Source organism: Canis aureus, chromosome 3 (genome assembly GCF_053574225.1).
Source record: "Canis aureus isolate CA01 chromosome 3, VMU_Caureus_v.1.0, whole genome shotgun sequence".
Taxonomy (NCBI): domain Eukaryota; kingdom Metazoa; phylum Chordata; class Mammalia; order Carnivora; family Canidae; genus Canis; species Canis aureus.
This window is the reverse complement of record NC_135613.1, coordinates 69,673,272-69,699,486: the sequence shown is the minus strand read 5'-3', so window position 1 is coordinate 69,699,486 and position 26,215 is coordinate 69,673,272. Positions and strand designations below refer to the sequence as shown.

The following is a 26,215-nucleotide window of genomic DNA, read 5'->3' as shown; positions in this document are numbered from 1 at the left end:
ATTTATTTATGAGAGACACACAGAGAGGGGCAGAGACACAGGCAGAGGGAAATAGCAGGCTCCATGCAGGGAGCCCAATGTGGGACTTGATCCCAGGACCCCAGGATCACGCCCCGGACCGAAGGCAGGTGTTAAACCGCTGAGCCACCCAGGGATCCCTGGGATGTGAGATTTTAATCTACTTGCAGGTTAGCCTGCCACAATTTCATGGATGCTACTAGAAGACATGAGACTCCTTGAGTAAGAGATGGACAATTGATTACTCACAGCAGTGGGCAGACTGAACATTTTGTACAGAGGTTAAGAACAAAGAGGGCACGGAGGACACACATCTGTTTTCTTGACTCTGACTTGGAAAGGGTGCACATCTCTGCTGCTGTATTTCATTGGTGCTGCTGTATTTTTCCCATGGTCACATTCCACTGGGAGAGGCTACAGCATATAGTCTCATTGAGTAGCCCTGTTACTGTGGGAGAATGGAGAAATGGATTTTAGTCAACAGTTTGCATGTGCACGTCACCCATCCATACATGTGTTTGGAGCTTAGGAGAGTAATGGGACTTGAGATAGGAGTCCTTAAAAGCAGAAGCCATGAGCCACTGATTGTCCAGAGAGAATTTATAGAGCAGAGTTTCTCAACCTCGGCACTGTTGATATTTGGGGCTGGATAGTTCTTTGTTATGGTGGACTATCCTCTGCATTGTGGGGTATAGAACAGTATCTCTGGCCTCTACTCACTAGATGCCAGTAAACTTCAGTTGTGACAACCTGAAATGTCTCCAGACACTACCAGATGTCTCTGGGTCCCTGGATGGGAGGGAGGCAAAAAAAAAAAAAAAAAAAAAAGAAGAAGAAGAAGGAGAAGGAGAAGAAGGAGAAGAAGAAGAAAGATTGTTTTTTGAGAACCACTGGTTCAGAATAGGAAGAGGGTCAGAGAAAGAGCACTGTCAATATGTATGAAGTGGTCAGAGGGAAAATGAAGTTCCCCAAAGAAAATGGCCAGAGAACTAGGAGGAAAATCAATGGAGAATAATTTCAGAGAAGTAAGGAAAGGAAGTAACTGTAGTGATACATAGTTGAACACTGATGTTGTATGCTTTGGATTTCACAAGGAGTTGATTGGTGTTTGGGGCACTGTTTTGGAATAGTTTTGATGGAATGATGCGGGTAGAAACAAGATCTTGGTGAATTGTAGAATGAATGAGGTGAGAAAGACAGTATGGATCATTCCTGCAAGAAGCATTTTGTGAGAGAGAGGAGAGAAATAAGGTAGCCACTGAGAAATAGGGGGTTGCTGAGATGGAGGAAGTTTTTCTCAAAGATGGGGGAAATTTTAGCGTGTTGAAGCCTGAATGAAGAAGCCTTGCTGTAGTGGGTATTCAGTCAGTGTATATTTCATGAATGAAGAATGAATAGGAAGAGGTAAGGATATAGAAAATAGGAATCAGTAGTGTACAGTTCCTGAAAAAGGGAAGACAGAATTGGAGGTGGCTTCAGATTCAACATAAAATCTAATAGTTAGAGCTATCAGCTGTAGAATGAGTTGTCACTTGGCAGTGAGGATACCCAGGTGGATGGATGAGCTCTCTGATGAAAAATACTGCTTAAATTAAGGTTAGGTGGTAACACGAGCCTGTTATGTTCATGGCAGTGGGTATTGCTGCATAAGATAATGGTTTGGACTAAGTGGACTGGACCGTTTAAGATCTCTTCCTAATTCATTCTGTGATTTTTTGTTGTTGTTATTCCTATCTTAACCAGCATTTAAATTTCAGCATGAATTATGTTCACATAATAAAGCTTATTGATTAGCCATAAATGTTTTATTTCTTAGATATAGTATAGCTTAAAAGCACTTATCTTTGATATGTGGATTAGGTTCGCCGGGATCTTCATGTATCAACTGCTGAATTTACAGACTTGAAGCAACAGCTGGAAAGAGACTCAGTAGTCCTAAGTTTGCTTAAGCAGCTGCAGCAGGTCAGTAAACTCAACTCAAACTTCAGTGTTTTGCTGGTGAGAAAGTCATTTTTTTCCAATTGGTCTCATTATTAAATGTGTATCCCCCTGATTCTAAGGTATTTTTTTTTTCAAATTTTAAAAACAAATAAGCAACAGACTTGAAATTATAGGATGTATAAAACGAAATACCTAATGACTATGCTTATCGTTTTAGTTTTCTGCTGCTATTGAAGAATATAATTGTGCATTAACGGAGAAGAAGTATGTCACTGCTGCTCAGTGTCTGGAAGAGGTACTAAATGCTTTCTCCACAGTATAAGCAATTAGCACTGTTCTGTTCTTGTTTTTAGTAAATTTTGTGTTCCATGTATCCCTTATCATTATACAAATATATTCTCATTGCCCTGAGTCCAGATGGAATGTCTAACGATGATTCCATTTCATTGCCAGGCACAGAAATGCTTGAAGTTACTAAAATCTAGAAAATGCTTTGATTTAAAAGTGTTGAAATCTCTCAGCATGGAGCTGACAATACAAAAACAGAACATACTTTATCACCTTGGAGAAGAGTGGCAGAAGCTGATTGTATGGAAGTTCCCGCCATCAAAAGGTGCTGCTGACCTCAGGTGGACTGCTTTGCTTAATCTGCCTGAACCAGTGTGGCCTCTGAATATGTTCTAAATACTTTATATTGGTGGATAAGGTTGTTTCATTTATCAGCCTGCATGGACTCCTCTGTTCTGCAGAATGCTTGTTAGGATCAACTCACCTGGAAAATGTGTCCTCACTTTACTTTCCTTACATCTCTTTATCCCCGTCACGAGGAAGGAGCACAGGAGGGGAAGATGATTGGGTGGATGGGATTCACGTGATGAGGGTGTAGTGGAGGAGGTGGTAGCAGTTTAAGACCACACAGTTTCCACTGCTTTGTAGGTACACCCATTCCCAATAGCCCTAATCCCAGCAGCTTACCTTGGCTAGAAAGCTTTGAAAAGCTCTTCAACCATTTTTTCTCTTGGTGAGGAAAGAAGACTGGGGGATGTCAGTAGGACAGCGGTTTGGTGCAGTTTTTTTCAGTCCTTGCAGAAAAAAATGGCAAAATCATGACATAGGGGGTGCTTTGCAAGATGAAGAAATAGGGTTATTTTGGTCCTGGCTTTTGCTTTATGCTGCTTGGCTCTCAGCCTCTCTGCTCACTTGTAGGTATGAGTCTTCTTTGATCTGCTCTGAGAGTATATATAAAGGACATGCCATTATACCTGTTATATTTTCTAGCATTGAATCTTGAAATTTAGTTTGTTTCAGTCTACCCACCCCCTTTTCCATATCCACTTGGGCCTCCAGATTCATTGAATATGTGTGCGCATATATAGACACACACACGTATGTATTTTGGACATTTTGAAGGAAGTAATCCAGAAAATTTTGGGTAAATTTCCAAGTGGACTTTAAGAGAAGATAGCAGTCATATAATTCTTTGTTAAAATACACCCTTGTAATTAGGCAGGGTATTTTCTTTCTTTACTTGGTAAAAAGAACATTAAAGAGATCCTAAGTGAGATTAGGACCCCACTCGTCATTCCTTTTACCTCCATTCAGTAGATGTATAATAAACAATTTATTTAGGCACATCATTTTGCTTTTTCACTTAGTTTGATTCTTTGAATATACCAGAAAGTCATTTCCTGTTTTAAAGTGATGCCAAGGACATGTATGTCATAATTAAAATTTGGTTGCATTAGAAGTGTATTGTAACAAAACCACATATTTAGAAATCTCAGTAGAGAATGACCCCTGAGGAATAGAAGTGAGAATATCTTGTATTGCTGAGACAGCTGATGTTTTCCCCCTTTTTCTTAGATACCAGCAACTTGGAATCTTTCCTACAAACAGAACTTCATTTACACATTGAACAGTCTCAGAAAGAAGAGAAGACCCCTGTGCCACCAATCAGTTCTGTCCTGTTGGCATTTTCTATTCTTGAGGAACTACAAATGAAGCTTAAATCATTTGGTAAGGCATACTATGTGGTTTCATTTTCATGAGATCTCAGAAGGTTCAGTGTTAAAGGAATGACAGAGAGGTTTGTAAAATTATTCTCTAGGTAATATTGATGATGAAACCTAAGGTTTGGCTTTGTGATTCATCAAATGGAATTCTTATAAATACTACCCATTTTATTAAGGGCTTGGATCCTTTCTTGTCTTTCCTTTTTTCCTTTCTTCAAACCAGCTACTGCTATTTATTTAATTTGACTTTTTGAATGATTTAAATAAAAATCTGTAGACAAAAAAAAAAAAAAAAATCTGTAGACAGCCTGGGAAACGTCAGTGGGAAAACCTGCAGTGCATGAGTGGTGTGTGATGTCACAGTATAGGTATTTTTATTATTAGGTTCAAAGAATTTTTTTGATATGGTGGGGGGGCATGCTTGCTTTTTAAAAGTTTGTTCCAGTGATTTCTGATGAGTGTTCACACAATTTTTCAGGTCAGCTGCTGCTGAAGTATATCCTTAAGCCTCTGGCATCTTGCCCATCCCTTTGTGCTATTACAGAAAGGCAGCCTAACATCATTATTATTCGTTTTGAATCTGTAATGACTGACTTGGAACATCCGTCACCATCTGAAGTTTTTGCAAAGATCAAACTGGTACTGGAAGTGCTCCAGAAACACCTTCTAGGTATGTAGCCCCATGGTAGTGCTTTTGTATTTTTATATTTAGGAAAAGTCAGTATTGTTTTTAAAAGTAAGTAATATTTTAAAGTAGATAAAAATGCCCCCAATCTGAATATATAGAGGATTGGAGGGGAGTAAATTATGCCACAGGAGTAAAGTTATCACCTGCTTACTTCATGCCCTGTTTTACATTCATTCTCCTCCCTGTATTGAAAATAGGGTCACCAGTGCTACCCCGGATTCTGCATTTGTAATATTTAGTTGAATTCTAGGATATATTTCTCTCACTGGACTTTTAGTAATGTCACATTTTGGGACTTTTGCTTTAATTATGGGAGAAGCAGAGGTGAATTAAGTACTGTTTTTTGTTTTTTTTTAGAGAGGGAGAGAAAGAGAGGTGGGGAAGGGGCAGAGAGAGAGAGAGAGAGAGAGAGAGAGAACTTAAGCAGCTCCACTCCTACTCAGTCTTTTAACCCTGCCATCTCATGACCTGAGCAGAAATCAAGAGTCAGACACTTAACCAACTTAGCCACCCAGGCGCCCTGGACCAAGTATTGTTGTACATATTTCAATAGGAAAATCCCCATTAATCTGATAGAAACAAACTAGATTTAACATAAGAGATTACATTCCATCTTAGCCTATTTGTTAGATCTTTGTATATTCACAATTGAAATAGCCAGTTTCTGTATTGCTTTGAATAATTTTTTTGGTTGTTATACTATTAAAAATAAAGTATTTCTGGTATTTTAATACTTTTTAGTTATTTGACTTACTTTTTTTTTTAAAGAATTATTTATTTATTTAGACTTATTATGCTTTTCTCAGTTGTCTTACTGAATAGTCAAACTTTCTTGCTGTAGAAAAGAATTTTAAAATGCTCTTGGTGTTTGTATGCCTTCCTGGTGGTCATTTAATTTACTTATTTATAAAATAACTTCTGTTTAAAGAAAGGAATTGGTTCTAGTTTTAACAGTAGTAGAGAAGGAAAAAAAAGTCTTCAGACTTGTATAAACTGCAGAAATCCAAGGTATTTTTCTTGTGCCTTCAGTTAGGGACATAATGCATAGGAAAAGAATAATAGGTCAAAAATATGAATAGTCAATTCACAGAAGAGAAGGTGCAATTTGTTCATAAACAAAAATAAAAATGTATTGCTTAACCTCCCTAGTAGGGGAATGGAAATCACAGTATCAAGGTGAACTTTCATCCTTAGGTAGGGCTGACATTAAAAGATCTGTATGAGACACTTCTGGTAAGAAAGTAGAAAGGGGGATCCCTGGGTGGCTCAGCGGTTTAGCACCTGCCTTTGGCCCAGGGCGTGATCCTGGAGACTTGGGATCGAGCCCCACGTCAGGCTCCCTGCATGGAGCCTGCTTCTCCCTCTGCCTCTCTCTCTCACATGAATAAATAAATAAAATCTTTAAAAAAAAAAAAAAAAAGAAAAAGTAAAAAGGTAGTTTCTTTCAGTGCTTTTTATGAGTGCCTTGTAGAAAATAATATGAAGCTCTATTATAGTATATATATATATATATATATATACACACACACACACACACACACACACACACCCCTTTGACCTAGTGTTCCACTTTTTAGTTCTTTACAGAAGTGATATCAATAGGTTATATGTTTGAGTAGTGTTGTATACTTGCATACTGGACTGTGCATCATTTGGGCAATAGTTACATAACATATGTTTGAGGCATACTTGGTACATTCTTTTCTAGGGAAAAGAAATGAAGCAGACATGGAGATGTTGGCTTAAGAGATGGCTATGATTTGTTTGTTTTGAAGATTTTATTTATTTATTAGAGACACACAGAGAGAGAGGCAGAGACACAGGCAGAGGGAGAAACAGGCTCCATCAGAGTCTGATGTGGGACTAGATCCCGGGTCTCCAGGATCATGCTCTGGGCTGAAGGCTGCACTAAACTGCTAAGCCACTGGGGCTGCCCTATGATCTGTTTCTAAGTGACAAAAAAGTTAAGTTTAAAATCTATGGCATGAACCCATTTTTTTAAAGATTTATTTATATTTATTTATGCTAGACATAGAGAGAGAGAGGCAGAAACACAGGCAGAGGGAGAAGCAGGCTCCATGCAGGGAGCCCGACGTGGGACTCGATCCTGGGACTCCAGGACCCCGCCCTGGGCCAAAGGCAGGCACTTAACCGCTGAGCCACCCAGGGATCACCGCATGAACCCATTTTTATAAAAAAGAGAGCAGTCCCTTATATGAGAATTTTATTGATTTGCTGTGGCCGCCATAACAAAATGCCATAGGCTGTGTGGCTTAAAGAACAAATTTATTTTCTCATAGTTTTGTAGGCTGGGAGTTCAAGATCAGGGTATTAGCAGATTTGGTTTCTCCTGAGCTCTCTCCTTGCCTTGCAGACAGCCTTCTCACTAGTCTGTCCTCTGTAAGAGTGCATCACTGGTGTTTCTTCGTCTTCTTATAAGGAGACCAATCCTATTGGAATATGACCTCTCCCTTATGACCACATTTAATCTTAATTATCTCTTTAAAGGCCAGGCCCTATCTCCAAATCCAGTCACATTGGGGGTTAAGGCTTCAACATACAGATTGTGGAGGAGAGTGTACAATTCAGTCCATATCAAGTACGTGTATGTGTCTATATATATATATAGACACACATTTTTTAAAAAACTATAATAGAAGAAGAATACAAACGAAAATGATAGCATTGGTCACTTGGGCATGGAGAAAGAAGCTTGTGGATATAGAGAAAGAAAAAAGAAAATTGGGCTTTTTCTTTATAAATCTTAGTGGTTTGGGACTTGTCATAACAAGCAAATTTTGTTCTTGCCATGAATGATTTTCTAGAAAGTATCGATTACACATTTTTACCAAGGAGCAGAAATTCTGAACATACAAGTAATTGTAGAAGAAATTTGAAAGGTTATCAAAGACTTGCCACTAAAAAGATCACTAGTCAGGCACAGAGAGTTTATACTCATTTCTGTGTATACTTCAAATTATAAATAATCCCTGTGTTAATCAAACTCTTTCGGTCAATAGAAAAATATGACTATGTCCTACGTTAAGTTTTTAAAAACTAGGATGGGGCACCTGGATGGCTCGGTCAGGACCTCAGGGTCCTGGGATTGAGCCCCATGTCAAGCTCCCTGCTCAGTGGGAAACCTGTTTCTCCCTCTCCCTCTGCCTGTCTGCCCCCTGCTCATGCTCTCACACTCCTTCCCTCAAATAAATACATAAATAAAATCTTAAAAAATAGAAATAAAAAAACAAAAGCCAGCATAAATAATACCAAAATGTAATAATGATAGTTTACACCCAGAGAAAACACTGTAGAACAATTTTACCTTTGGGTTTTAAATGCAAACATTTACAAAATGTAGTAAATTAAAAATCCAATATCTTTAAAAAAGAGACCTTAGGGATCCCTGGGTGGTTCAGCAGTTTGGCGCCTGCCTTTGGCCCAGGGTGTGATCCTGGAGTCCCAGGATCGAGTCCCACGTCAGGCTCCCTGCATGGAGCCTGCTTCTCCCTCCTCCTGTGTCTCTGCCTCTCTCTCTCTCTCTCTCTCTCTCTCTCTCTCTGTCTATCATAAATAAATAAATAAGTCTTAAAAAAAAGGGGGTGGGGGAGACCTTGCTGGGGTGTGGGGTGCCTGGATAGCTCAGTGTTTGATTTTCTGCCTTGCTCACATCGTGATCCTGGGGTCCTGGGATCGAGTCCCACATCAGGGTCCCTGCAGGGAACCTGCTTCTCCCTCTGCTTATGTCTCTGCCTCTCTCTGTGTCTCTCATGAATAAATAAGTAAAATCTTTAAAAAAAAAAAAAAAAAAAGAGCCATTGCTTATTCTAGGAGTGCAAAGGTATTTAACATAAGAAAGCTATCAACCAGTTTATTATGTCATCATATTAAATTGTATTTAATAATAGATTTCGTATTAAATTCCATGTCATTAGATATGGAAAATATGACAAAATTCAGTTACCTTTTTTTAATAAAAAACTAAAATAAGAATAGAGTACTTTTGAACAGTATAGTGAAATATGTATATTTGCTGAAAATGTCTCAATATTGTTTACTTTATTCTCTTTTTTAAAAAGCAGATTTGTTTTGCTCTGTGTTAGTAAATTGCAGCTGCCATTTATTGTGAAATGTGTGATGTTCTCTTCCAGTCTTTTTTTTCCCATGATACTATTCATTTTTACATCTTCACTTAATTCTTCATCGGTAGTATACCTTGTCCATGGTTATTTTTCTTAAATTTAGAAAAATAATTATATTATAATTACAATTAGCATTTCAATTTAATTGCCTTTTACAGTTTATCTAGGTACCAGTGTAGCTTGTGCTGTATGCATAAGTATTCAAATAAATGCATTACAGTGTTACACTGGTGCATAGAAAAAAATAATTAGAATGGAATGGATCTGTTTACGCCGACTAGCTTGGTGAGGTATTCATGTGACGTACTAGAAATGATGTGTGCCTGCCTCTGACATGAGCACTACAGACAGCATAATAGCTTACATGGTACAGTAGCTAAAGTGATGTTGCAGTCTTACCGAAACAACGAAGTTGTGCTTAACAAAACTACTTTACACTGCTTCCTTTTTTTCTTTTACTTCAAAATTTTTATTCAAAAGATATACATGTCCCATGTACCCTTCAGCCATTTCCCTCAGCATTAATATCTCGTCTACCTTTAGTATAATACCAAACCCAGCAAATGGACGATGGTCCAATTCAACAGAGCTTATTCAGATTTCACCAGTGTTATCTGCTCTCATTTGTGTGTGTGTATAGCTCTGTGTAGTTTTATCATACGTAGGTCCACATAGCCACCACCATAATCAAGATATGGAACTATTCTATTGCCACAAGCTGCTTTGTGTTCTCTCTTTATAATCACATACCCTGACTCCCATTTTTTAAAAAGATTTAATTCATTCATTCATTTATTCATTAATTTAGCAAGCACACAAGCAGGGTAAGGGGCAGAGGGAGAGAGATGCAGGGCTTGATCTCATGACCCTGAGGTCATGCATGACCTGAGCTGAAATCAGGAGTCAAGTGCTTAACCAACGAGCCACCCAGGTGCCACTCCTCTTTGCATTCATTTTTAAACTGAAATAGATTAAAAAATCTTAAAAATTCAGTTCCTCAATCATACCAACCACATTTCAAGTACTCAGCAGCAAAATGTGGTTGGTGGCTGTACAAGTCTAGACTTTAGACATTGTTAAGACTCTCAAGGCTCTGAGATAATATGTTTACTTTCTTTTAAGGTTCTTATCCTCTAAGGTCGGTGAATTGGGACTAGGTTAAAAATAGCTTATGTCTTTTATGGTTCCTCTTCCCTCTATGTTGGCCACTGTTTCTTAATTATTTAATTAATTAATATATTTTCAATAATTCCATCCAAATATGTTGGGGGAAATAACCACCATACAATATACTATAGAGGTATTGAAGTATTCTGTTTGCTAGGTTAGTTATCATGCTGTAATGTAAGGTGTTTTTGATATTTCACTTAGGATAAACATGCTGCTCCTAGGCAAAGATGACAGAGGATGTTCATTCATTATTAAAGAACTGGGATTTTATTGAAGTGAGTTTCAACTTGGTATGCAGAACTTCCGAGTGCTTGTCGTGTAACTCGATCGGTAGATTTGCAGTAGATGATTACTGTATGGTATGGATGGCTTAATACTTTATTGTTGTAGAGTACAGGCAGTAATACAGTGCAGATTGCTCAGTTCAGCAATGAGACTAAAGTAATAATTGTGTGCCATGCTTTGTCCCACGCAGGCAGTTGAGATAGCTGTAGAATGATCTGTGCTGTTTTCTTCCCCATGCTAAAATTTCTAGAATTCTAGAAAACTAGGAAACTTGAGAATAATCTTAACTGTGAATGGCGTCTTGTTTAAAATTTTTTTGTTTGTTTCAGATTTACCTCTTGATACTGACCTAGAAAATGAAAAAACATCTAAGATCATATTGGCTGAGATGCTTGGTGACATGATCTGGGAGGACTTGTCTGAGTGCCTCATTAAAAACTGCTTGGTTTATTCTATCCCAACTAATAGCAGCAAGTTGCAGCAGTATGAAGAGGTGAGTGCAGATATATTACAGAAGGTTGGAAGAGACTGTAGGTACCTATGGGTATCTTTTGTTTTTCCTTGGGGACCTTTTGCACTTTAGTGAGATTTTTAAGGAAATTATTAATAGGGAGTGAAAGCAAATTCTCTATTACTTCATTTCTCTCCCTACTTTCTACCTTTTGATTGGGAAGTATGTTTTCTTTTTAAGTATATTTTCATTAGTAAGATACCTTTGGAAAACAATTGTTCTTTTATACTTGTATCAACTATTGTAGCTACTGTGTGACACTTTTTTGCTTCTTTTAGCATTTCCTTGAACACTAAAATAAGTGTATTTATTTTAGAGATCTTTGCACTTTTATTAAGTAGAATCAGAAGTTCATATTGAAGATAGTATTCCTAATGGATTTTGGGCCAGAAGAATACCTAATATATGTATACCTGCTAACTGCTGGTCTGTTGTAAAACTTAAATGCCTACCTGGTCCCTGTTAGTTTTTTTGTGTTGGGTTTGAAATTCCAATACTGAAATGGAATATGTGTATGTAATTCTTTCTTTTTTCCCCCTTGTCTCTCTCAGATCATACAGTCCACTGAAGAATTTGAAAATGCCCTAAAAGAGATGAGGTTTTTAAAAGGAGATACTACGGATTTGCTGAAATATGCCCGCAACATCAATTCTCATTTTGCTAACAAGAAATGTCAGGATGTGATCGTGGCAGCTAGAAACCTAATGACCTCTGAAATTCACAACACTGTGAAGGTACTGGGGCTTATCACGTATTATGTTGTGTTTAGGAGCCGCGTGCATTTTTGAGACAAATTTGGTAGAGTGGAAGAGAGTATGACAATTGCTGAGCTCAGTGAGAGAAGTTACTCATCTTGCAACGGGTAGTTCTCTCATCTTTCAAGGGGTCCTGATAGCTGCCTCTTCCCTAGGTTACTGTGAGGCCCAGATAAGAGAGTGTACACGAAAGCATAGTATACACTGAAAAACAAGTAAATATCATAGATTCCTGTTGTTGAAATTAACTTTATTACTTGAGTTTTTAATCCACAATTTTGTGACAGATGTAATTTGGCTTCTGAGTCCAGAGATTATACATTGCTGTAAAAATGTTGACTTCATCTCTTAGGCTAGCGGAGGCACTAGTTTTTTTGTTGTTGTTGTTTTAAGATCTTATATATTTATTCATGAGAGACAGAGATAGTAGAGACATAGGCAAAGGGAGAAGCAGGCTCCCTGCAGGGAGCCTGATGTGGGACTCGATCCCAGGTCTCCAGGATCACGCCCTTGGCTGAAGGTGGCACTAAACCGCTGAGCCACCCGGGCTGCCCTCGATGTATTTTCTATTTTTTTTTCAAGTTTTACATATATCAAATAATATTTGGTAAGTGTAAGGTATTACTTAAAGTAAAATGTAAACTAAGGTAGTCTCTTAATAGAACATTTCTCAGCTCTTTTTCTCATGTCACAGTCATAGGGATGAAGCTCTTCCCTTTGTCCCTTCTTTTTTTTTCTTTTTCCCCCTTTGTCCCTTCTTTTGCGATATTCCCTTGGAGGTGCCCTGTTACTGTGTCCACCTAACAAAATAGTTCATCAGCCATTTGAGAGGCACAGGTTTGAACACATTTTGAGGTATTTTGAATAATTAAGGAGCTGTAATCCACTCAGTACCAGCAACTGTGCTGTGGGGTTTTATTTATTTTTACATAAATATCATTTGATTATGTAATTATCCTGCACAAAATCCAGGGGTTTCCCTGGATTTAGAAAAAGAGTAGCCTGACTGTAGCCTCCAAGGCCTTGTAGGGTTTGTCCCACCATTCCTCTCTACCCCATCTCCCATTGCATTCTTCTTCAGTTACTCTGCTGCACACACTTGGGACTCATTGCTGTTCCCTGAATTGACTCAGCCCACTTGGTTGCAGAACCTTTGAATCTCTTGTTCCCTCTTGTTGGAACATGTTTACCTGTATGACTAGGGGTATGACTGTTCCCCTTCCTGGCAATTCTTTTTAAAATTGTGACCTCCTCCTATTCCTATGCCCTTTTTTCCTTGCTTTTATTTTTCTTTGAATCTCTTATTATTTATTGTTTCTTTCTCTTTGGAAAATAAGCTCCACGTGGGCTCTTTTTTTCTTCCCCACTGTTTTGTCTACTGTCGTATCTCCCCGGTACCAAGAGAATACTGGTACATAGTACTATGTACTTAGTGCTCAGTAAATATCTGGTAAATGAGTTCATATATGACCCACTTTCCTGTCTCATGACTTTTTGATGTAAATAGGATTGTTACTGGATTGCTCTGTGGCCCTGGGCCAAATCTTTTAACCTTTTGGACCTCATTTTCCTTTTCTGTAATGTGACAGAATTGAACGAGACAATCTCTGAGCTCCCTATACTCAACTAGCTCTGACACTGTGACTGCATTTTCCTAAGAACTCAAATCCTAATAGTAGCTTTCTCTAGGTCAGGGTTTCTCGGTAGTGGCACTGTTGACATTTGGGACTAGGTAATTCTTTGCTGTTGGTTGGGGTGGGGGGGCTCTTTTGTAGGATGCTTAGTAGTATACCTAACCTTTACCCACTAGATGCCAGTAGCACCTCTCCCAGTGGTGACAATGAAAAATATCTCCAGACATTGCCAGATGTCCTCCAGAGGGCAAAATTGTTCCTGTTTGAGAACCACTGCTCTGGATTTGATCCTGGTTCTTTCTGTTGGCATTTAGGCCCTGGGATTAGATCTTCTCCATTGCCCAGCTTTGAAAAGATCCTCTTCCTTTTTCTAAAAACCATTTTCAGCTAAATGGCCTTTCATGGTTTTCATCTAAATTCCCTCTAAACCATTCCTTGTGTATAGCCACTATTTTCCCCTAAGATCTAAAGCTACGTTTTGTTGTGGGTCTTGTTTTGACATTTTAACCTGACAGGCAGCAGATTAGATCTTACATGCTTCCATCACGGGTTCCCTCACCTTCCTTAAGAAGTCACTTAATTGGGTCACGTGTATTTTGGGCCCACTCTTTTTCAGACAAACATTAGCATTTTTTAAATCACCTCTATAATGTTTTCCTTCTACTCTCTTAGCCATAAATTTGACTGCCAACCCTGAGACATTTGTATTGTCACTTAAACTTTTATTTTATTTTATTTTATTTTTTTTACTTAAACTTCTTAATAGCCCTTTGAAGTAGGTTTTATTATATCATTTTATAGATCAGGAAGGCAAATTTGGTGACATAACCATTTTTTTAGAACTTGGAGCTTTTTCTGTTAGAAACGTGGTGGGGAGTCCAGCATGTGCAGAACAGGACTGCTGCTCTTGCAGCAGAGCCTGCTGTTCCCACCTGCTTAATCTCTTTTTTTTTTCCTTGGCCCTTCTGGTATGTTTGGAAAATGAGGTTTGAAGACCATTATTGTAGGACAATTTCTTCACTTTACTATGAGAAAATTGAGGACTAGAGAAATTAAGTGACTTTGTTAAAAGTCAGATTTAAAAATATCACTGATGTTTGCAGCCTAGCAGCCTGGTGTTCTTTCAGGGTCTTGATACATCTAGGAATTTCCGTTCTGTATAAATGTAAGGGAAGCTTTTTCGGTTTTGATTTGAAGTTCTGTTTTGTTTAGGGGACGATATGCTAGCCTGAATGGGTTATTTTTTAGACTGAACCAACACACGTTCCTGGTAGGAAATAATGTGTTTAATGACCACAGGACACACAATTATATTTGTCTGCAATAATTTCATAGTCTGGCCCGAGAAAGATGATTTCTGGAGGTCCTTTCATTTACCTGAAATCTTGGGCCAGTTTCCACCATTATGAAGAATACACAGAAGAAATGGAAGAATGCCATAGTAAAGGGGATTCTTTATTTACTTATGACATGCTCTCACCCAAGATTGAGCAGTCATTAAAATCATTTCCGTATTTATTCAAATCTTTTGATTGTTCTGTAGAGCCACAGCTGGGTCATCATGCAGGCCACCAGCATCTTATTCTTTCTGTATATTTGCCTTTGCATTATTCTCAGGACAATACATTTTCTGTGTTTTGTGTTTGAATCTTAGATTACTCCTGATTATAAGATAAGTGTGCCAGCCTTACCCTGTCCTGAGAAGGATGAGAAGCCACAAGTACAGAATATGTCCAAAACTCAGTTTAATGAGGTGGTGAATTTAGAGCCTGAAAATACATTGGACCAACATTCCTTTTCTTTGCCCACGTGCCGTATCAGTGAATCTGTGAAGCAGTTAATGGAACTTGCCTACCAGACTTTAGTAGAGGCAACAACCAGCAGTGATCAGTGGTAAGCGTTCTGAAAACGGCAGTGACTGGTTTAAATGTATACCGAACCTAGACATTTATTAAGAAAATTAGTTGGAATTCTTTGGGTTTTCTTATCCTAACATTAGTTAGTATTTTTTTTTCCTAGAAAAACAGTGCAGCACACCGATACATACTGATAATTAACTTTTATTTACAGTAGCATGTACTTCTCACAGCATATGTTTAAAATGGAAACGTGTATGGATGATGAGTGGAGTTTCTTTAACATTAAAGTTAATCTCTTTTTTTTTTACAAAAAGCTCTTTTAATTTTTGTTTGACTTTTACTTTTTATATGAGTTGAATGATGTTATATGAGAAGGCACACGTAAAGAAGTTAGAATACCACCTCGAAAATGATCAATACTTAAATGTTTATTTTATTATTACCGGTGGCGGTGGTAATAATGGTTATTACACCATCTACTCCAGTCTGCCCCGGCCTTTTAGCTTAGAATTCATTTTACCTTTTGAAAAACAGATCCTAATTATACTTAATTTACATTTTTTTTTATTTTAAAACTTTTTTTTTTAATTAATTAATTTATTTATGATAGTCACAGAGAGAGAGAGAGAGAGAGAGAGGCAGAGACACAGGCAGAGGGAGAAGCAGGCTTCATGCACCGGGAGCCCGATGTGGGATTCGATCCCAGGTCTCTAGGATTGCGCCCTGGGCCAAAGGCAGGCGCTAAACCGCTGCGCCACCCAGGGATCCCCTTAATTTACATTTTTAAAAAAGATTATATTTATTTATTCATGAGAGATACAGAGAAAGGCAGAGAGACACAGGCAGAGGGAGAAGCAGGCTCTTCAAGGGGGGCCCTATGCGGGATTCGATCCCAGGACCTCAGGATCACAACCTGAGCTGAAGGCAGATGCTCAACCGCTGAGCCATCCAGGTGCCCCTACATTTTTGTTTTTAATGCAATAATAGTTTGTTGGAAGGCCAAAGGTAGAAGGAAAAGCATGGAATGTTCTGGAGATCTGATTTTACCCTTTTAGGATGATTTCTCTTAATCTACACTATATTCAGGTACCTCCAACTCTAGTCCACATCTCGTTCTGAATCTCTTTTTGCTTTGTGAGCACCTCTCCTACTCTTAGAATTGAGAAGATGTAGAGCAGACAGACGGACAAAAGTCTCTCTAGTTTGAATCTGTGGGTAGCAGTTCTTTACTTTTCATCCTCACAGGAGAGAACAGTCCCACCTGGACCTGACTTAACCACATTGCATCTCAGGTGGGCTTCCAGAGCTTTCATTTCGATCTCTACCTGCAAACAAACCCCTTTATTTTATTCTACACTAGAAAGAATATATTTACCAAGATATTTCCATGACTTCAGTGAATTGTTGTGTTCACAAGTCCATCCAATTTTAAATATAAGTAGGAAGGAAAATACATGTAAAAAGTATATACTCCTTTGGCAAAATAAATTTAAGAGTAACTGTTATTTCTCCTGATATATGTTAGACCAGAAGTTAGAGATACAAGGCAGTATTTCCTCCATTTTTTGATAACACAGAACACCAAACAGTCGTTTTGTGTACTATGTATCTATATGCATTCTTTCCTCCAAAACAAATAGTTTTTACCAGGACAGACAAACACAGGCATGTTATAACTCACTTCCCTATTACCAAACCTTGTATAGCAACACGTGCAGCAAAAATAAAATGAAATAATTTCATCAGGTATCTTAGTAATCAGGTAGTAACAGTGTTTTGGGATCTAGTAACCATGAGTTGCTTTTCTAAATATTTGTGGAATTCCTGTGACTTATTCAAGGTACATACATAGTTTAAGATATTCCTATGTGAAAAAAAAAAAAGATATTCCTTTGTGGAAGTAAGCTGTACAAACCGTATATTTGCTCTGAGTGCATTTTAATAATAATATTCAGGTGTTCTAAGGCCAGATTTAAAGGGCAAAAAATTTTGAGGTTAGATCCTATCCTAGAAATGTTGATTCATCTCCTTGCATTGGGGGAAGAAGGAGAAAAGGTGAAAGCTGAAAGTCAGACTGATTCTAAAAGAACCAAGTGAATGCCTTTATTGATACCTTGCCCTTTGCAGAGTGCGTCAGTGAGCAGGTGACATTTGCTTGAGGCTTAGCTCCATTTGTTACTGAAGGGATACTCTGGGTATTGGCAGAACACAAATTGATAATGGGAAAGAGGCTTTGGGCTAATGCTGCTGTGCTTAAAATTATTAGTAGATCCAGGTTTTTAGAACTGCAGTCTAGTTAGCAAATACTGGTGGAGAATATTTTTCTACCTAGATTAAGGGTGTTTTCAGCACTGACCAAGGCAGTGTTCTCTTAAACCGTAGTTTAATTAGTGCACATTAGTTGATAACTAAGTTAGTTATCAACTAATGTGCACCGAGTTTGACCTTTTTTTCTCATTGTCAGTATCCTTATGCATTTCTGTTGAAACTTTTTTTCTTCAGTGCTGTTCAACTTTTCTACTCCGTGAGGAACATCTTCCATTTGTTCCATGATGTTGTGCCAACATATCACAAGTAAGTGATATGTGTCTGATTTCTGTATGATATGATGTGTCTAAAATGTAAGTTGGGTTAAAACCACCAATTTTATATTCCCACCAAAAATATTTGGGTTACTGAAATTCACAATGAACTGGAATAAACCACTAAAAAACCACATGTTTAAAGAATATTGGTTATTAAAGTGTAAACATCAATATAGTTTAAAATTTCCCAGGTGACTCTGATCTGCAGCCAATTTGGAAACTAGTGAATTAGAAGAGTTGAGTGCCTGGTTGTGTAAGTGAAAAAGGGAATTTGGAGGAAGAGGAAGTGAGTCCCCACTTCCACAGACTTGTCAGCCTTAGATTTGAAGGGAATTACTGTGTACCACTCTGCTAGGTTTGCATACATAGAGTCAGACACGTGAACATCTGGGTTCCCTTGCTCTTTCTTTTTTGTTAATCTGGAATAGTATTTCAGGACCTGGTTGCACTCAGAACAGCCTCACACTGCCTGGGATGGGAGTGATGAGACTATATCTCATCATATATTTGTACAGGAGACAGTTGTTAAAGCCGCTAAGTATATTAAAAGAGAAGTAACTTTTCATCCACCTCAGCTTCAACAATTTGTGATTTCTTTCTTCCTTTTCACCTAGGGAAAACCTTCAAACACTGCCCCAGTTGGCTGCCATTCACCACAACAACTGTATGTATATTGCTCACCACTTGCTGACCCTGGGGCATCAGTTCAGATCACGTCTGGCCCCCATTCTTTGTGATGGCACTGCTACTTTTGTGGATCTTGTACCCAGCTTCAGGAGACTAGGTAACGCATACCTTAAATTGAGGAAAACATACTGATTATGCAGCTTTTCGGCCTAGTATCTTTGTAATTTGTGAGTTAGGCAGGTAGAAGTTAGGCGGTGGTCCTGAGGTATATTGGAAAGTGGGAGAGCATTCAGTTTGCAACTGTTCCCATTTATTTAATTTTATAAAGTGAATGTAGTCTTTGTGGAAGTATTACTTTTTCATGACATGGTTTCATGGTACATTAGAGATCCAAGCTGCATTGCTGGTGCACAGTGAATTCACCAAATCAGAGTCTTGTCAGCAGAATAACGCGTAATGAGATTTGTATTGTGATAAATTCTGTTAGCATTGTCGGTAAGAGCTTACTAATGTCAGGGCTTGTTCTTTTGCAAAACCTTAGGGTAGCTCTCCATTCTACTACCTAGCTTTACTTGGGATTATTAAAAATCAAAAGAAATGAAGTGTGGGATGAATCAATATGTTTACTATAATGATAGCCTAAGAAAAGCAGAGAACGTATATGATTCACTTAGCTTTTTATTTCATGACTTTTCCCTTAGGTGGCATAGATATATCAGAAAAATAAGTAGCTGCTTCTGAATAAGTAATGTTTCTTATCTGACCCTGTACAGACTATTGGGAAAGACTTATTATCCTGAGAGTGGGCTTGGAGGGACTGGCTAATGTATTAGAAGTGATTATTTCTAGCAACCTTAAAACAGCTTTATGATGTCATCTGGCAAGCAGTTTCAAATAAGCAGAATAATGTATGATTCATGCTTGTCTCCCATCTTCCACCCTGGATTTGTAGTGTGTAATTGAATAACTTTTAGAATTCTTTATTCTACTTCCCCACCATAGGGACAGAGTGTTTTTTGGCTCAAATGAGGGCACAGAAGGGAGAACTCCTGGAAAGATTATCAAGTGCTAGAAACTTTTCCAACATGGATGACGAAGAGAATTATTCTGCAGCAAGTAAAGCAGTCCGGCAGGTGGGCAGCTGCTTTCAGCTCTGAAATTTGTGCTCTTTCTCTAGATAATCTCCCCCTTGTGTTTTAAGCAGCAAAGAATATGTAGCTCACTTGATTCACCACAACCCCCATCAGAAAATACGGATACCTTTTACAGTCACGTTTACAGTCTTCCCTTTCCTTGTCCCACCAAGCCAACAGGAAGCTATCTTTCTACCCACCCAATAACGTGACTAGTTATTAATAAGTCTGTCATAGCAAGGTTTTGATCCATAGACTTGAGTTTGAGAAATTTGAAATACTAGCTTTTATTTCCGTGTCCCTTTCTCCTATATGATTTGTCGTGGTTCTTTCTGTTTTGTGTTTTTCTTTTTAATGAGCACATGGTTTTTATTTATTGATTGATATTTTTTATTGAAGTGAAAACTACATACAGTATTATATTGATTTCAGGTCTACAGTATAGTAAGTTCACAATTCTGTACATTTTTCAATGCTCGTGATTTATCTTTTTTAAAAAAAGATTTTATTTATTTATTCATGACAGACACACAGAGAGAGAGAGGCAGAGACATAGACAGAGGGAGAAGCAGGCTCCGTGCAGGGAGCCTGATGTGGGACTCGATCCTGGGTCTCCAGGATCATGACCTGGGCTGAAGACAGACGCTTAACTGCTGAGCCACCCAGGCGTCCATATGATTTATCTTCTTATAGTGGTTTCCCGTTCTCAGGATAAATGTACATTTCATCCAGCAGGGATATTACCAGAGTCATATATTCAAGAAGCTCATACTTTTGATGACTTTACCTCACCTTCATATAATGCCTCTTTTCCCATACACGCGTGATAAATGTGAATGTAAAAAATAGAGTTGCAACAGTCTCTCTTTCACATCAACAGCTATATTCTCCTGACAGGTACTACACCAGCTGAAGAGACTTGGAATCGTGTGGCAGGATGTCCTGCCAGTGAATATATATTGCAAGGCTATGGGGACTTTACTCAATACGGCAATTTCTGAGATCATTGGCAGAATCACTGCTCTAGAGGTAAAGGCCATTAGGTGCTTCACCAGACTTGGGATGGCAGTTCTTGCCTCCGATTGTTGCTTTACTAAGAAAATGATGTTGAAATCTCATTTCTAGTCAACACAGATGGTAGAAGAAATTGCTCATGTTTTATGTCTAACTCATTATACTGTTATTTTTTTTTTTCAGTTTCGTCTTAATTCTGTTTTGCTAGAGACTTGCTAATTTCTATCTTTTATACTTAAATAAGAAAGTAGGATTATACTGCTTTTCCCTTTAGCATCTGTGTGAATTATGAAGGAGGAGTCTGGAAACTGGGTAGGCCCTACATGTAAGGTAGAAAGTCCTATATTTATTTAATTTGCAAGTGCATGAAATTTTGTGGTAAAGTGAAGTGCAGCCTGGTGCAGGTACTTTTGTAACACACTGTTGCAGTTGGGATTTTAAATGTGAGCCAATGTGCAGGTTGCCTGGACTCTGCCAACTGATGTCTCTAAAGCATAGATTGGTTAAGTCCTTGTTTATAAAAATATCCCCTGCTTTGCAGCAAGTGGTGCAGCATTCTGCTGGAGAAATGGGCTCTTTCATGCAGACAAACTAAATTATTGACAATCTGTTGAAACATATTTTGTGTCATTCTAGCTTTAGGAGTATTGTCAGAAAGCTGCTGATACCTTCTTATGTCTCTTAAGGTGTACTAAATTGGTTGGAAAACATGTTGCTGTAGCTGACCCCTTGGAGAGCATGCACCAGAGATTTGCCCTTTCCTTACTGGTGAGCTGGCCCAATTCTTTTCTTTTGTGTTCCCTCTCTGCAAAACCAGGACATCTCTACTGAAGATGGTGATAGATTGTATTCCTTATGCAAAACAGTGATGGATGAGGGACCCCACGTATTCGCACCTCTGTCTGAAGAAAGCAAGAACACGAAATACCAAGAAGAAGTTCCAGTCTATGTGTCAAAATGGATGCCATTCAAAGAATTGATGATGATGTTACAAGCCAGCCTGCAAGAAATTGGGGATCGGTGGGTATAACCCTTTTTATAGGGGATTATCACTCACATGCGCTCTCTTTCTCTCTCTCTTTCTCTCTCTCTGTGTCTCTCCAAAGATAGCTACAAAGTATTAATGCCATTGATAGGAGTACTTTTCTCTGTTTCTTAATTTTGCTTAGGAAAGAGTTTCATATTGAGTAGCAGTAGTTGAGGCCTTTGCATGGCCTGTAATAGTGTAGATTTCATTACCACTTTCCCATATTTGATAACATAAAGGCTTCTTTTTCATGTTATTTTGGTCTTGAGCATATTGTTCTGACACACTGCACCAATGATCTTACATTTGTAAGAAGTACAACCTTCTGACACCTGGATGGAAATTGTTGCCTGTTTTAACCCAACAGTGGATCCATTTTAATATTGGCTTTGATTTGTTAACACAAAAGTGACTTTTATTTGTACGGAATAGTCAGCATCAAACCACTGTTTGATCGACCAGCAGTACTTCTGTAGGGAGTACAGTGGCTTTAGAGATTAAGCATCATACACATAGAGAGGATTCATCTTTTCTTAAATAAAGTGCCTGATATTTTTCTCCGACACCAGAGACCATCAGTTAATGTTGCCATGTGCAGTAGTTGTATGCTTTATTGCATCATACTTAGTGTGCAGAGCTCATTGATGCTGCACAGAAAAGATAAGATATGGGTTAGTTACACATTTATGGATGCTCCCATTATTGTCTGGTAAATTGTTGATGAGTATGCATACTTTGCAGAGGAAACTCCCTGAGTAGGCCTTAAGGTCCTTCTCCGTCCTTACAGCTACTTGTCTGCCTGCTTTGGCTTGCTTTATTACTTTATTAAAGATGCTCCAGTGCATTAGCGCAGTCTCCACAGATGTGTCTGAGTTGTTCTCAGCATATGTTGTCCATCTTAAAAAATGAAAATGAGATTTCTGCCTGAAAAAAAAAATCACATCAAAATACTTGCAATTACATTAGTACAAAATTTGATTTATTTATTTGTTATTTACAAGTCCTTAGTGGGTAATAAGATGTCTTTAGGTAAGACTCCAGAGGCAGCAGATAAGACATTTTCTTTCTGCAGTTATAAAGGACATTGCTGCAGCCTCGTAATCATTAATTCTTTTTTGTGAGAACAGTTATAGTACTAGTGTATCTTAGCTTCTTGGTTTCTGCCTCTAAGGAATTCAGTAAACACAGAGATCTCAGTAAACATAGGGGTGGTAACTAATGGGGAAAATTTTTTACTGAAGAAGCTACCTCCAGTTGTGTAGTTTAAGTGTTTTAACATTATAAAAATATACATATGAAGGAATATAGTATATATACATAATCTACTTACAGTTTAAAGAAAACCAGTAGTGTTTGTGTACCTATTACCTAATGTAAGAAAGATAATACCTGTCCTGTGAAGACTCCCGTATTCCCCTCTCCAGATGTTTCTCACCAAACAGCCACAAACAGTCTTGAATTTTGTGGTACTTCTCTCCTTTCCTTTCTTTATAGTTTCACCACACTTTCACATATCCGTGAACAATATAGTTTAGACTTGCTCGTGTTTGAACTTTCTATAAATGGAATTTTCTATCACCTGCTTCTTTTGTTCAATATTTTGTTTTTGAAGATCACTCATGCTAGTACGCAGAGCTGTAGTTTGTTTTCACTGTTGTATCATATTCTATTTTACAGATATTTCATTATTTATCCTGTTGCTTGACAGTTTCACTAATTTTTGGTATTATCAGATGCTAAAATTTTTGCTAGTTAGTGTGAAATGGTAGTTCCTTGTCATTGTAATTTATATTTCCCTAAATTCTAATGATATTGAACATCTTTTTACTGATCATTTATTTTTCTTCTATTGTAAAATGCCTGTTCGTGGTTTTTGCCCTTTATCCAATGGGGTTGTTTGTGATTTCATTATTGATTCTTGGGAATTTACTGTGTATTTTTTATACCAGTCTTTTGTTGGTTAAAGTTTGTTGCCTGTGGCTCATTTTTAAAAATAGTTACTGATCCCAAGATTCCATGTAACCATATGAGGATGTGGCCATAATTCTCAAGTTCAAACAGGACTTAGTATAGAATAAGAGGGAATAGTCTTATCTTCCCAACCTGATCTCTTCATCTAACTGTGCTGATACCAGGATGCCTCCAAGAAGCAGAAGAAGTTAAAGAGATAGAGTAGTAGAGCCATCAAGAAGGAGAAGGATGCCAGGATTTGTTTTACTTTTATTTAAGACAAATAAGCATTTGGGAACAGATAAGCAGTTTTAAAATCTTGCTTATACAGAGACATAAGAGGAAATAGAATTTTATCTTTTATTTTGCAGGTGGGCTGATGGAAAGGGGCCCTTGGCAGCTGCATTCTCTTCCAGTGAAGTAAAAGCTTTAATTCGTGCCTTGTTCCAGAACACAGAAAGAAGAGCAGCTGCCCTTGCTAAGATTAAATAGCTGTATCTTCCTAAGAAAGCCATGTCTTGACTGTGTGGATTCCTCTCTTGGCATAATTATCCCTTAAAGACTTCTTGGAATCATCTGCTAGTTTCGGTGAACCGGTTTATCATGGAAGTTTGATTTCACCTAAGAACGCCTTACCTTCTGGCTTGTATGAGGCTTTGTTGAAGAACTGGATGTTAAGATGAGCTGTCAAGCAAAACACCCCAATTTGTTGTTTTTCTGGCCATCATCCCTTGATAAGAAAGTATAGGGTAGCACTATTTCATGTTGCTCTGGGCCTTCTGGGAACTGACTCCATTGCAGATGGAGGCCCTGGCCTCAGATCGACAAATTCAGGGAATCCCAAGAGATTGGGGCAGGTGGAGAACTTGTGAGCAGATGGGAGATCTATTTTGGGGGATAGGGGAACTGTATTTGTCCTTGCTGGATTAAGGAGACTTCCTTTAATATTTCTTTCCAATAAATAATGCTTTTCAGAGTTAAGGGTGAGAGTCTTTAATAACCTGGGAGCTTTGACAAAAGAGACCAATGAGTTTCCTTGACTTCTCTGCCATTCTTTTTATTGACATTTATGATCCTCACAGAGAACTCACTCATTGTTGTCTTCTTCATAACTCTCTGGTAATTTCTCAGAAGTCTTAGGACTTCCCTTCAGTATACATTTTTGGCACTTTGCTCTTTCAACTAAATTCTGTTTTCTTGGTTGGAATTTTTTTTCTCACCTTCTTTTCTTAAGCTCCACTCTTTCTGTACCTTATCAAATGGCAAAAGTTTTAAATTGATGATGTTCCTTTGGCACATATATATGCCCTGAGATGCTAACTCTGGGCTCTGTATCCTAACCCTTCATTTGCTGGACACAGGTAATTCTTCAGTTCAGCTGAGTCTGTTTTTAACTCATTTCGGCCATCGGAGGTATGCGTTATATCTAGGTTATCCTGAACCTCGGTAGGACTCTTAGTACTGAAATACGGTTTCCTGTCCCCAGAAAGAGGGCAAAGGGTGTGATTTTTAGGTGCTGTCCAGGCAGATGTGGCCTGGAAGAAGTTTTAGGACCGTGGGCATGCTTCCTTAGGCTTAACGCCTTGATTCCTGGCACACAAGAACAATGTTTTTTCCTCCTGTCCTCACATGTTCTGTCTTTACCCTCAGTTCATGTTCGGCCCATACTCATGGCAGTTGCTTCATTTTTCCTCTTCTTGCTCAAAGGGTCGCAGAATAATGAATAAGGAAGAAGGTGGTTTTTGTTTTTAATAACAGAACTCCACTGTGGTTAATGATAAGCTGTTTGTCTATACTGAGCACGTCCTACAATGGGAACTCACAGAACAAAGAATTGCCTGAACCAACTTTAGTTTTTTTGAGAACAAAGGAGTTGTCTCTCTCCTGAGAGAGAAAGGAGCCATTTTCACAGGTGAAGAAAATATCTGTTTTTGAAAATGCGCACAATTTCAGGTAGCATTCTTCTTTCAGCAATTGAGAGAATGGGGAACTAAGGACAGAACTGAAATAAATGCATCACAGGACTATTACACCGACTAGCAGATTTCTTTTGTTCATAGAAGCTATTCCTGTTGCTTGACAGGTACAGCAATTTGGGGGTGGGATCTCTTGTAACTGAAAAGCACACTTTGCATTCTTTCCCTCCCCTCAGCAAGAAAATTGCATTGCAGTTCTTCTGAGGCTGTGTCGACTCTGGTCTCTCAGGACTGTTTTCCCCTAATGAATAGTTTGAATACCACGGCACACAGAGCAGGTGCACTGCATCTTTCTCCCTGGCCAGTGCCATGGAGAGCCGATGATTCAGTGGGTGTTCATTTCAGTTAGAGATGAGCCATCTGAGCATGTGGGAGTGGGTCTGCCTAGAAGCTTTTACAGGGACCTTGAAGGTACCTGTTCTGACCGGGAACCTGAGTTGAAAGGGGAGTGGAACCTGCTTTTAGAGAGAGCTTGGGAGGAGGCGAACTTGACCAAGGACTCATTTAGTGGCTCTGTGGGCCGACTAGAAGAAACCTCTTTCCAAATAACAACCAGAACTAGACAAATGACTGTAAGAATGAAATTCAAGAAAGGTTCCCCAAGCTTTCAGAGGAAAGAAAAAATTTTGTTAAAAGGCGGGACTGGGGCAGCCTGAGTGGCTCAGCAGTTTAGCGCCGCCTTCACAGGGTGTGATCCTGGACACCCCGGATCGGGTCTCACATCGGACTCCCTGCATGGAGCCTGCTTCTCCTGCCTGTGTCTCTGCCTCTCTCTCTCTCTCTCTCTCTCTCTCTCTCTCTCTCTCTCTCTCTCGTCTCTCATGAATAAATAAAATCTTAAAAAAAAATAAAGGCGAGACTATAAATAACTTGAATCTACTTGCTAAT

At 38.5% G+C, this 26,215-nt stretch overlaps 1 protein-coding gene across 1 annotated transcript in view; it reads left to right on the top strand.

Annotated features, from left to right (window-relative positions):
• ZW10 (zw10 kinetochore protein) overlaps nt 1–24,332 on the top strand; it is a 30,332-nt gene extending 6,000 nt beyond the window's left edge. Inside the window, exons 3-16 of the mRNA XM_077893556.1 lie at nt 1,879–1,980; nt 2,177–2,254; nt 2,413–2,572; nt 3,823–3,975; nt 4,450–4,641; nt 10,586–10,749; nt 11,319–11,501; nt 14,811–15,049; nt 17,518–17,589; nt 18,215–18,384; nt 19,230–19,360; nt 20,258–20,389; nt 21,192–21,394; nt 23,723–24,332. Of these exons, the coding sequence (XP_077749682.1) occupies nt 1,879–1,980; nt 2,177–2,254; nt 2,413–2,572; nt 3,823–3,975; nt 4,450–4,641; nt 10,586–10,749; nt 11,319–11,501; nt 14,811–15,049; nt 17,518–17,589; nt 18,215–18,384; nt 19,230–19,360; nt 20,258–20,389; nt 21,192–21,394; nt 23,723–23,843 (2,100 nt within the window). The 3' untranslated portion in view covers nt 23,844–24,332. The remainder of the gene's footprint in view (nt 1–1,878; nt 1,981–2,176; nt 2,255–2,412; nt 2,573–3,822; nt 3,976–4,449; nt 4,642–10,585; nt 10,750–11,318; nt 11,502–14,810; nt 15,050–17,517; nt 17,590–18,214; nt 18,385–19,229; nt 19,361–20,257; nt 20,390–21,191; nt 21,395–23,722) is intronic.
• The last annotated feature ends 1,883 nt before the right edge of the window (nt 24,333–26,215 follow it).